General features: G+C 35.1%; 1 protein-coding gene across 3 annotated transcripts in view; it reads left to right on the forward strand.

The window, feature by feature from the left end:
- Window positions 1-13,343, forward strand: part of LOC144964930 (uncharacterized) — a 163,990-nt gene that overhangs the window by 97,895 nt on the left and 52,752 nt on the right. For all 3 annotated transcript variants that reach the window (XM_078899728.1, XM_078899726.1, XM_078899727.1), the window contains 17 exons: window positions 84-365; window positions 1,003-1,242; window positions 2,136-2,402; window positions 2,698-2,877; window positions 3,434-3,541; window positions 4,343-4,612; window positions 5,003-5,212; window positions 5,427-5,564; window positions 5,969-6,130; window positions 6,814-6,969; window positions 7,516-7,698; window positions 9,230-9,391; window positions 10,201-10,410; window positions 10,905-11,084; window positions 11,740-12,012; window positions 12,195-12,329; window positions 12,653-12,826. In XM_078899728.1, the coding sequence (XP_078755854.1) occupies window positions 84-365; window positions 1,003-1,242; window positions 2,136-2,402; window positions 2,698-2,877; window positions 3,434-3,541; window positions 4,343-4,612; window positions 5,003-5,212; window positions 5,427-5,564; window positions 5,969-6,130; window positions 6,814-6,969; window positions 7,516-7,698; window positions 9,230-9,391; window positions 10,201-10,410; window positions 10,905-11,084; window positions 11,740-12,012; window positions 12,195-12,329; window positions 12,653-12,826 (3,330 nt within the window). The remainder of the gene's footprint in view (window positions 1-83; window positions 366-1,002; window positions 1,243-2,135; window positions 2,403-2,697; window positions 2,878-3,433; window positions 3,542-4,342; window positions 4,613-5,002; window positions 5,213-5,426; window positions 5,565-5,968; window positions 6,131-6,813; window positions 6,970-7,515; window positions 7,699-9,229; window positions 9,392-10,200; window positions 10,411-10,904; window positions 11,085-11,739; window positions 12,013-12,194; window positions 12,330-12,652; window positions 12,827-13,343) is intronic.

Raw genomic sequence — 13,343 nt, forward strand, 5'->3', positions numbered from 1 at the left:
ATTCTTTCTAAATGATAACAAACCATGGTCACTGTCCAATGCTATTAGTAAATTTGATTTGAACTTTATTTTACTTCTTTCAGATCGTGAAGGCAATGCAAATGTGACAGGTTGTGATCCCTGTATGGCTGGCTACTACTGTTTGACTTATGGTCTGTCCACACCAACCAATGTCTGTGACGCAGGCTTCTTCTGTCCTGAGGGTCAAAGTGTTCCCAGACCAACTGATCTTGCCTGCAGCCCGGGACACTTCTGCTTGGCCGGCAGTCATAATGAGACAGGCTGTCCATCGGGAACATATCAACCTCATTGGCAACAGAGCGATTGTGATTCATGTCCTGCTGGCTCTTACTGCAAGGCTTTTGGTTAGTATTGGAAAATAAATAAATAAAATTCCTTTTATTCATTTTTCTTAAGGGTCGATTCCAATCAAGACTGAAATATTCCAAGCATCAGCCACAATGCAGCATTGCAAAGTGAGCTACAATTAGGCGACTTACTCAAGCCAAGGAATTAAACTCGATACTTTTCGGGTACAAATTAAAGACTCTACTGCTGTGTCACGCTGTCATCTTATGTTGGGTCATCAATTATCCTAAAAAAAGAGTATTATAATTTTTGCAATGTGTTTATCTATGTGAATAGGAAAGAAACATTATACAACATAACCAATGTTAGGTGGGGTGGGGGGGGGGGGGGGGGGGGGAGAAGATTGTTCAGCTATGTTTTTGTTTTTGTTTTTGTTTTTGTTCTCCCTTTTTACAGCCAACATGTCTTTATCTTTAATTGTTTTGAAAATGAAAAATTTAAAGCAGTGACATAATATGTATCATAGTTATGTTAAATCTGTGTTACCCGACCTCCATTATCAATGATATTCTCCATTCTGTTACCCACATTTGTAAACTGCATTACTGTTGTTGGCAATTTATGGGTACCCCCTTCTGGATTTAAAAAGAATAATGATAATAATGCTCAAAAACCTACTTGTTGTCCAAACAGGAGATTACGAAGACTTGGATGCAGCTAATATTTCAACCAGCGGTAACTTCAGTGGACGTTATAGAAGCTATAGAGGCGTATCTGTGCCAACCACCTGTCCTGCTGGTTCCTATTGCCCTGAGGGATCTGAACACGAGACCCACTACTTGTGTCCCGAGGGCACCTACAGCAACCAGACTGGTCTTTCGAATGAAGCCCAATGCACACCGTGCACACCTGGAATGTATTGTATGGGCCAAGGTGAGACATATTACTGTTTTATTTATGAATACCATAGAAGGACCGGCCATTGTGTTTGAGACCAGATGCAAGACCAGCTATTTTGATCTTACTTTTATCCATTCTTTGGACGCATCTTATTGTTTTACCTTATAGTTTATAACAATTTACAAACAAAACAAGAATTTTTTCATATCAATGTTCTTCCTCCTCTATTTTTTTCTTTTTGTTCATTTTACAAGAAAATGGCAAGCTATATTTTACTGTAGAGTGCCTCACATAGAAGCCTTTCAAAGCTATAAGGCCCATGAAGCCAGAATTTATTTTGATAATTGCTTAATCCCAATGTCTATCTCAAAATGCTTTCTGTCAGATCTAATAGACCCGGCTACCTAATCACTGCTTAGTGAACTGAGGAGTCAGATATAAAAAAACAACAGATTTACAACTTTAAAACTTGCAATCTTGTCTCTTCCACCATCCCCTCCCCCTTTCCCCTGTGCTATTTGAAGCTACAAATAAGATTTATTCAAAAGATTATATATTTTAAAAAAATGATTTTAAAAATTGAGCTTTTACATAGCGCAATATCCACTAAACATGCTCAAAGCACTTTACAAGGGGTCCCTGGCCAACAGTAACATTTAACATGCAGGTTGGGACATGACGCCTTTTAGGCGATAGAACAAATTTTTTTCAGACAGAGACAACGCTGTTAACGGCCAGGTACTCATTTTACACCTGAGTTTGGTGAGAGAATGTGAGTAAAGAGGCTTCTCCAAGGACTCAACTATGCGCCGAACAAGGCTCGAACCCAGGACCTTCCGATTCGAAAGCGAGTGTTATACCACTAGACCACATAGCCGCACTATATATGATTATTAATATGCGTTTTTATCTTTGGATGTGCCCAGGCCTAACAGAGCCAAGTGGCCCATGTTCAGCTGGACACTTCTGCACAAGAGGAGCGAACAATTCCACCCCAGATGACGGAGTCACTGGCAATATCTGTCAACAAGGCGATTACTGTGAGATTGGAAGCATCACTGGATCGGCATGTCCCTTTGGCACATTCAGTTCTTTGACAGGTCTTGTTAATGCATCTCAATGCCAGCTGTGTACCCCTGGGTATTATTGTAACCAAGTGGGAATCACCACCGAGTCTGGACAATGTGCGGCAGGTAATTATGGATTATCGTTTAAAAAATTTTCTTCTTCTTCATTTTTATATGTACGGTGAAATCCACATAAAGTCAACACTATTACAGTACTTTCTGTGCAAACTCAACACTGCTAACTTCTTTGTATGTTTCATTGATAATGGATAAAGTTGACCCTACTTCATCCAATCTTTCCACTGGATATATATAATATTTTTTTTCATCAAATGAGGTTGAGAAGTGTGAATGCTCAATTATTTTTAATGTGTGTAATTTGCAAATTTTTCTTTCCTTTTTTTTTCTCTCCTCATATCAGGATTCTACTGTACCCTTGGATCAGAACAGTCTTTTCCAGTGGGCCAGGACTTTGGAGATGAATGCCCAGCAGGTTTCTTCTGTGGCCTTGGAACATACTCACCTGAGCCATGTCCTAGCGGAACTTACTTGAACACGACAAGAGCTGGAGATGTGAGCGACTGCATACAATGTAGCCCTGGTAGGTTATCATTTTATGTAGTATGTTTAATCTTTTATTATTATTATTATTATTATTATTATTATTATTATTATTATTATTATTATTATTATTATTATTATTATTATTATTATTATTATTATTAATGCTGTTTTTATATCATCATCATCATTGTCATCAGTATCATGTTGGAAAGATAGTGTTTGTTTCCATTGTGAATTGTAAAAATCATTATCAGCGAGGTATCTGGAGAGGTAATTAATTGATTGATCAACTAATATCCCTTCTCTTGAAACTGTTACATGAAATATAGATGGCCAATTGAACATGATCACAATATCAATAAAAATAACTCATCAGGAAGCAAAAATCTAAAAGTATTAATCGAAATAATGAGTTCAAATCCTGTCACTTAGATAAGAATACGATACCTTATTCATTCCCCCCACCCCACTTTCAGCTTTGTTTATTTATTATTATCGAATCAAAAGGAGGTTTATATTAAATAACAGAATGATATGTCATGTTGAAAACTTTCTATGGCTTTGGTTTTATTATTGTGGTTATCCATGTGCAGGCGACTACTGTGAGTTGACAGGCAAGACCAACACAACAGGCCAATGTGAAGCTGGCTATTACTGTACTCTCGGCGCCAACACATCTACTCCAACAGATGGCACCACAGGTATCACACTGGTTATTTTCTAATGATAGATGAGCATAACATATGACCCTGCAGATGCTGCAATGTTTTTAAATAATAAATGGGAAAATGGCATTTCAAATTTTTCACTAGTTGTTTTCTAATGATACATTGAAATTGCACTATGATGGATGTGAAGAGAAAAGGGAAAAAATGGAATTTTTTTTAATTTTAAAGAAAAGCAGGTTTTTTTGTTGTTTTTTTTAATGTTGAATTCTTAGGTCAGACCATGTATGTCAGACTCGGTGGCATGCACACAATCTGCCATTCTGTTCATCTAACTTTCAGTCATTTTTTGTTTCTTACAAGTTTATCATACTTCTTGTATTCGAATGGTTTATGATAAGGATAATCATTTTTTTTTCATTGAATTGACAGGTATAAGAAGAGTAAAACATGGAAAATTGTCCTGTAGTTTAATGTTTATTTTTTTTATTTAAAAGCTGGTTGGTCATAACAATTTTCTTTGCAATTGAGAAATACGTGAATCTGCATTTTCATATAGCATATTTTCATGGTTTATCCTGCTCAACTATTCATAAGGAACCAATTTTTTTTATTTCACACAGAATACGTAACTGCCTGTAGCCATATATAAAGTTTGTTATTATGTAAAATGCCTTACCCAAGAATATATGGCTGGGACCGAATAATAGTTACCATTTTTTCACAGACCACACTTTTGCAGGTTGACATTGCCACAGGCCATTGACACTACAATGTACTCTATATATTGTGCTGATTTTGTTGTTGGTAATTAAATATTCATTATTTCTTGTCTAGGAAATATCTGCCCCGAAGGCTTCTATTGTCCCAAAGGCTCCTCTACCCCACAGCCATGTGGCAACGCGACCTTTATGAACCACACTGGTGCATCGGAGTGCTATGTGTGCCCTGCAGGATTTTACTGTGTCAATAGAGATCGTGCAGATGACTGTCGACAAGGCTATTACTGTCCCGAGGGAACTGGAGCAGATCTTCAACCTTGTCCACTTGGAACCTATGGAAATACTACAGGACTGTCTCAGGAATCTCACTGTACTCCTTGCACAGGTTGGCTGAATTTTTAAAATTGTTTTAATTTGAAAATTAATGATACTGTGAATCTTGAATAGCACCAAATAGCTTTGTTTACATTATATCAAATTCGCCTTTAAACCTTTTTTTTTTTTTTAATTTTGAAGTTAAAGCTAAACGTCACTCTAACACCTTTAAGATTATTTTAAAAAGGTTATATTAAGATATTTTTTTTCTTGTATAGGGAGTGTGAAACTCTGGATAACATTTCCTCTTTTTCAAATTTCATTGAAATTCTATCCTTTTTGTGTGTATTTATTTCTACCAGCATCATTTTCTTCATTATCATCATTATTATTATAATCACAATCAACATCATCGTTATAATTATAGTTATCATTCTTTGTTGCCTTTGATTGTTCCCAGGTGGTAGCTACTGTAGCACCCCAGGATCTCCAGCACCAGATGGCCTTTGTCAGGCAGGCTATTACTGTGAGAGTGGAGTAGACACTGCCACGCCCACCAATGGTGGTTCATTCCAGGGAACTGGCGGAGAGTGTCCTGTCGGCTCTTACTGCCCAGTGGGGTCCGTTCTGCCTGTTGTGTGTGCAGCTGGAACTTACACAAACATCCCACGTAAGTTTAGGACGAGAAAATTGGAGAGATTGATTCTAGTTGGGTAATGATTTTGTTTCATTCAATTGTATCTTTTGACAGTTTTGCTGCAATTGTGAAATTAATTTTTATTTATCTTATCATATTGACATAGAGATGGATAAAAAAAATCTTACATTGCATTAACATTTTCGTTATCAATTTTCAAAATCATTATCTTCATCCTTTCTCCCAGGTAAATCATCGTGTGACAACTGTCCAGGTCGTTACTACTGTCCTGCCAATACAAGCGACTTCACTCTAACTGAATGCAACGTAGGCTATTACTGTCCTCTCGGTACTAAACATGCTACAGAGTTCCCTTGTCCTGCAGGTAATTTGTTGTCACAATGAGATCAGATTGTTTGAGTCACCAAAGACTGTTTTCATGTTTTTTGAAGCAACTTTTAAATCCATAAAACATTATTTATTATTTCTGTACCCCCTATTCTCTCTCCCCCCACCCCTCCTCCTCCAATCATTTCAATGCAAAAAGAATAAATGTACGATTACTCATAGAATGAGAAATATTGACTAAAATATATGAAAAAATGATTTTGCCATTTGCTCTAATTATGAGATTTTCTTCTTTTTTCCTCTCTTTCCTTCTTATCCATATTTTTCTCATTTCCTTGTGTCTATATTAATTTTTTACTTCTGGTATAGCCAATATGTTCATGTTTTTGTATCGATCCCTTGATTGATATTTGTTTTGTTTTTTTTCATTTCATGCTCCAGGCTCATACAATCCAGCGACAGGTATGGACAGCCCCTCTGCCTGCTTGGACTGTCCCCCAGGGCAATATTGTGACACCGATGGTCTGTCTTCCCCAACTGGCAACTGTAGCGCAGGATGGTTCTGTACTGGGGCTGCTTATCAAGCGAAACCTACTGTTATGGGTAACCAATAAGATATTTATGTACCTATTTTGTTTTTATGTTTGAAAATTGCACATTGACACCAAATCAATCCTATTTTCTAGAAAGGACTTTTGTACCCCTAGCTTGTCGTGCAATTGATTCCTTCCTGCCCCTACTTTGATATCAACAACAATAATAATGCTGGTTGTACCACTGAAAGTAGTAGTAAAAACGTAATGATGATGATAAAAACGTTAATGATGATGATGATGATGATGATGATGATGATGATGATGATGATGATGATGATAATGATGATAATGAGTGAAAAGCTATAAAGCTTTTTTATATAAAACAAAACTAATCCCTAAGAGGATCTCTGCAAAGACTTTCTTTCATATCATAAGCTAGACCTCTCATTACTATGCAGATTAACCAGCTCAGATTACATTGTTTCACCACAATTGATCCAGTAAAGGAGTATGCCAGTTACACAATACAGTGTTAACAAATTCAATATAAACATAGATATTTATGTCCCTTAAATGCTATCCAAATTTAGCAGTTGTTTCAATCAAGCTGCATTCCAAGTGTGATTCAATTTTTAAGTTTCTTTTACTGTATATTTTGAATTGTTGTGTTCAATTTACTTGAAGGAACCAACAGAAGTTGGCCAAAAATACGCATTCTGTCATTTCCCATTTCACAATTTAATGACATAGGCAACTACACGGGTATTGATGTGTGCACGTGTCCAGAATTCAACACAACAGGAGGAAAGTGCCAACCTGGAGACTACTGTCCTGAGGGCTCCTCTGCCCCAATCAAATGTACAGCTGGCTATTACTGTGATGACTATGAACTGGCAGAACCTAAAGGTAAGTTTTGGTTCAAGCATCTTAATACTTCAAATTTTGAAAGTTACTAGAACGGTTTTTCAGATAGAGCTAACTTAACCTTGGGTCAAGTCTCTATAAATGTTCAATATGAATAAAATTATAAAACTTTTCATCACGGAATTAATTTGTTTTTGAAAAAGAAAGGCCCTCATTCAAAATAGTACAGAGAAAATTATTTAATCCAGATGTGGGTGAGGAAATCTTAATTCTTTTAGAGATTGCTTTTATTCAGGCATATTTATATAGCTTTCATCTCTCCAAAATTGTCTAAAATATGCTCACTTCTGCCTTTCTTACGATTAGTTACAGTGTTTTATTCTTTGTATACACTTTTAAAAAACCCTTTCAGGTGTTGTTTTTTTTAATGTAGTTGAAATAAAAACCATTTATGATTAATACTCGATATGTTTTGAAATAAAATGAAATAAAGTATACTTCATTTTGGGCATCATTTCTATTTATTTTGTTTTCAATTTCTCAGAGTAACAACTCAATTGAATGACACTCATTTTTAACTCCTTTCAGACAAGTGTGACCCAGGCTTCTATTGTCCTGTTGGACAAAGTGAGGCCAATCCATCCAATTTTGTGTGTACTGCAGGACACTACTGTCCTCTTGGGTCTCCAACTCCAACTCCTTGTCCCACTGGAACGTTCTCTAATGCTTCTGGCAACATCAATGACACTGACTGCAGGGATTGCACCCCAGGTTATTTAAAACGACTGTGAACTATTTTTTTTTATTTTAAAAAATAATGTGAGGTCACTAGCAATAATAATGTGGGCGGTTTTATCTCTATACAATTTTTACACCCATTTGTTCATGAACTCGACGTGTTGTTATTGCTTTTTGACATCTCTTTATCAACCTTTTAGAAAAGGAGTTAAGCCCACTGGAATCATCTGTTCTTTTATCCGGGGTTTATCTCAGTTTCTTTAGCATGAACTAGCCAATGGTTTTTGCTTTGTTAATTGACAAATGCGTAAATAAATAATAGAATAATAATAAATAATATTTCTTCAGCACATAACCATGACGATGTCTTGCTCTATGGTTTTGTGATATGACACTCACTTTCGGATCGGAAAGTCCTGGGTTCCAGCCTCGCTCAGTGCATAATTGAGTCCATGGAAAAAGCTCTTTACTCACATTTTTTCACCATACTGAGGTGTAAAATGAATACCTGGCCCTGAACAGCATTGTCTCTGTTCGAAAAAAATGTAATATCGGTAGAGAGTTGAGTCCATGGAAAAGGCTCTTTACTCACATTCTTTCACAGTACTCAGGTGTAAAATGAATACCTGGCCGTTTACAGCATTGTCTCTGTCCGAAAAAAATGTAATATCGTCTAACAGGCGTCAAGTCCCGTCCTAAATGTTATGTGTTGCTGTTGGCCAGGGATCCCTTGAAAATTGCTTTGAGCATGTTTAGTGGATATTGCACTATATAAAAGCTCAATTTTTTATTTGTTTTAAAACTTGATTTAGCTAATAATAATAATAAAAATAATAATAATAATAATAATAATAATAATAATAATAATAATAATAATAATATAATATACTTATTTAACGCCCATTAATCCACAGACAAGTGGTCTATGGCGCTTAACAATCACTCAAGACTGTATAGACCAGCATACACACTAACACACATACTCCCCTACCCGTTTTCAATATACGATCTAAAAGTGTTTCAATTTCTGTAAACAAAATATCTGCTTCTCTCTGAATTTGGCTCTAGTCCATCACGAGAGATTTTATATAAGATTTACATATCTAATCACAGTAGGTTGTTCAGGATGGCTGAAAATAAAATTGTTACAATGTGAATGATAGGTGAGAATCTGGTTCTTTTTTTCTTCAGCAATTGGGTCTATAAATTTTAAGGCAAGGACTTACTATTTCTGGTTTTCTCATTTGTTCAAATTCTTTAGATCCTATTTCATTTTCTTCATTATAGTCTGTTTTAATTCTCTTTAGGCTTAATTTTTTTCTTCTTTTCTTCTGTGACAAAGAGATGAATAATCTTAAATCATGTGGCATTCATCGTTCGAGAAGAAAAAAAAAGATAGAAAAACTTTTATATAGCGCAATATCAACTAAACATGCTCACAGTCTTTTACAAAGGTGACATAACTGCTAAAAATTTACATTTTGTATGGAAAATATAAGTATGCAAACATTTCCTCCTAAACTTGATAACATAGTATTTTGGTCATGTTATTTTTTTTTTTCAGGCTTTTATTGTGATGGCCCAGGTTTGATAGAAGAGACAAATCCATGTGATGCCGGATTCTACTGCCCTTCTGGCCAAATAACAGCTACTCCTGCTTCCTATGAATGTCCATTAGGGTTCTATTGCCCTACTGGGTCTTCTACCCCAGTTATGTGTGAACAAGGTAAGACCAGAATAAAAAAAATAAAGGAATGACTGTGTCATTATCTTGTATTTAGAGAATTGTGTCAATGGGGCGAATAAGGATTTTGATACTAAGGGACGGATTTTTTTAGAATTGAAAGGAATTTAATACTTCTCTTTTTTTTATCCTTTTAGTCTGTGATGTCACGAGATTTATTGTTCATTTCATCTAACAATTTGATATTCCATTATGATCATAAATGATTAAGGGCTGCCCGAATCTGGGAATCATAATGGTAATAATAAGGTTTATTTATATAGCGCCTAATCCCATGCTGGTCAAAACACAGAATTCACCGATGTAAAACTTCATTCTAAAAATTGGCATACACAAAGTACGCACTCACACACACACACACACACACACACACTCACAAACACACACACACACACACACACACACATATATATATATATATATATTATATATATATATATATATATATAATATATATATATATATATATATATATATATATATATATATGTGTGTGTATTATTATTTAAAATATTTACCACAATGTTTGAGACAGTCTACATTAATGTTTCAGGCTTAATTTGCCATCGTCAGGACTGAGTTGTTTTGTATCAAACACGATTCAATATATGTGTGTGTATATATATAAGGACCTCACACACATCCGCACAAAGGCACATTCACATGCATATATGCATTAGAAAATAGCTGACCACCTATTTGCAATTTTGATTATTACGTATAATATCATCTTATCTTAGTCATTATTAAGTTCTCAACTCTTGTTTTTGTTTTTTGTTTTTTTGTTTCAGGATACTTCCAAGATCAGACTGGTCAAGCAACATGTGACAGCTGTACCATTGGATACTACTGTGACCCATACGAACTTGCCAATGTGACAGGAATCGTTACTCCCTTGCCTTGTCCTGCTGGCTACTACTGTCCTACCCAAACTGGAGATAAAAACACCAATCCCTGCCCTGTGGGATCCTTTAGTGCCAACACTGGCAACAGAGGGTCTAGTAAGTGAAGCACAAAATATGATTTTTAATTTATCTATGATATGTATAATGATAAAAAAGTATTTGTGCTGAATTATTTTAAGGTTTATTTAATGAGCAGTTGAAAAATTAGTTTGATAAGTTATGAAAATTTATAGAGATAGCATATAAGGGAGAAGAGGGGACATGGGGATGTGTTTGTTTTACTAAATTTCAATACATACACTTCTATTTCTATACAAATTCGCATGTTAAAATCTAAGGGCTTTTACTTAAAACAAATCAGTAGTAAAGAATGTTTTGAGCTAAAACCAACATTTAAAAAAAATTATATGATGAAATCAATTAAAGAAATCCATATCAAAATGTTAATTTAAAATATTTATTGATTGTATACTGTTTTAAATTTAATCCTATTGTAACTTTCCGACTACCAGAAAACCTTACTCTAAATAGTATACCATCTAAGTATACATTTTAGTCATGGTCTCTTTTTTTATCTAAACAATTCCTAGGTCAATGCTCAACTTGCTCGAGTGGCCAATACTGCGGCACTCCAGGTCTTACACAGCCCTCTGGTGATTGTAATGCTGGTTACTATTGCCAAACTGGAGCCTCTACCCCAACACCCACAGATGGTAGCACTGGAGACCTCTGTCCAGAGGGGCATTACTGTGTACAGGGAGTTGCTTTGGGTACGGAAATACTACTTTTTTTTCTACATTTTGGATCACATACATTTCCGAATGATGAAGCAGCTATATTTTATACAGTGCTATGTAACTTTTTGGAGTTTAAAAAATGCTTAAATTTTTTTCTTATTTGAAAATTTTCTAAAATATTCAATTATTATGGATCATGTCCATTGAGAGTTTTAAACAATTCAATGCAAAAGTTTATTTTTCGCCAATTGCCAATGTAAAGCATAATTCAACATAGAATTTTCAATCAACAAATCAAAGCAGGTAAAGTCAATAATTAACTAAAACAAACAAAAATAAAATAGATAAATGAATATGTAGATAAAGAGATTAATAAAGAAATAAAAACATAAATAAATGAAAAATATTCACTTAACTAAGTGGGTACCATAACACAAACAATTTATTTTTCAGGAAACAAAATAAAATAGCAAAAATCAATCGCAATTTAAGTATGTAGATATGTATCAGGCAAAAACATTATCCATCCACATTAAAAGAACCAACATCTGTGCCGTGAAATCATCAATCAACAATCAATTGTATATCTCCCTAGTTGATAAACAGTTAATAAAAAGTATTTGATGGCAACATTATATGTTATGTTTATAATATGCAATGAATGTTATGTTGTTTTTTTTTCTCACAGGAACTGTTTGCCCTGTGGGCACTTTCGCCAATGTGACAGGACTGAGGGCTGCCAATGAATGTCTTCCCTGCGAACCTGGTTATTACTGCCCCACAACAGGCCTGAAAGAATCATATGCTTTCTGTACCGCTGGCTATTACTGCGAACTTGGATCCATAGAGCCAGCTCCTGTGGGTCAGTCCTATGGCTATCGTTGCCCAGACGGTCATTATTGTGAAGCGGGAACACCGGCTCCTCAGCCTTGTCCTACAGGATCTTACCAACCAGCTGAAGGTTTGTTTTCCTGTACTGTTTATACGTTATCAAAAATTGTGTTCTAGAATCAAAGTCCTACAGCTACTACATATTACTTTGATATTACTTTGATTCCTTATCCATTCGAAATCAAAGGTTTCCATGCATTCACATTGATATGAGACTCAAGTTACTCCTCTCACGATTTCTCTTCCTTGCAGGCAAACAAAGTTCGTCTGCTTGTATCTCTTGTGATGGAGGCTATTACTGCTTGTATGAAGGAAATAGCTCAATGACAGGCCAATGTGCTGCTGGGTATTATTGTACTGATGGAGCAAAGGAGGCAACCCCTACAGGTGATGATGATACGCATTTCATAATTCTTTAATGTCTGAGAATGAATAGGGAAAAACATACATAACAGGATTGAAGGTTTAGATTTAGTATAATTGTATATTTAAATTAATGAACAATTGGTAAGTATTTTAAGATTGTCACTTAAACTTTTACTTTTTTTTTGCCTGCAATTTTCAAGACTAAGATTATCTCTTTAGGTGTAAAAACGTCTTACATCGTCCATTTTGTTTCTTATTGGATTTACTATCTTCTTGTATATTGATTCCTTCTCGAAAACCCAAACCTTGCTATTTTATAACTGTGTCAACATTGTCTTGTACAGATGGCGTGACAGGAGACATTTGCCCAGTTGGTCATTACTGCCCTGTTGGGTCTATTACACCAACCCCTTGCCCTACATCAACCTTCATGGATCACACAGGAGCTGATGTGTGTGACACTTGCCCTGCAGGCTACTTCTGTGTTGATGGGTCTCTGGCTGAGCCCTGTCCCCAAGGTAGAGTCACTTTTGTCTTGATAGATGACGCCACATAGTTATCATTATGACCCACAGCCTCAAAACAGTATTATATATTGGTGATTTTGATGATAAAATTTGATTTTATTGTAAGAAATATAAAATTTGGGTCAAGTTTATATGTTTTATTGAGGACAAAAGATGTGACAAAAAGATAAAATCTCAAATTTCTGGTCACTTTAACTTTAAAATCATTTTTGGGCACCTGGCTCAACCCTGATATTATACCATTTCATTATTTACAGGTTTGTTTTTTTTCAACTTTGTTTTTAAAACTATGAATGAATAGATATCATTTTACTCTTTCGCTAATGTTAAATTTGGTTGTTTTTTTTATTAAGCCCTTCGTATTTTGACATAGATGCAATAACATTTTTAATTTCAGAGAAATAAAAAAATTATCAATAGCAAATAATATTTTATATTCACCATCTAGATTGTAGGATTGATTATCTTAGATTAAAAAAAGATGTGTTTTCAGCGAGATACAATCTAG

Source organism: Berghia stephanieae, chromosome 2, assembly GCF_034508935.2.
Source record: "Berghia stephanieae isolate SIO BIC M18660-M18661 chromosome 2, UCSD_Bste_1.3, whole genome shotgun sequence".
Lineage (NCBI taxonomy): Eukaryota > Metazoa > Mollusca > Gastropoda > Nudibranchia > Aeolidiidae > Berghia > Berghia stephanieae.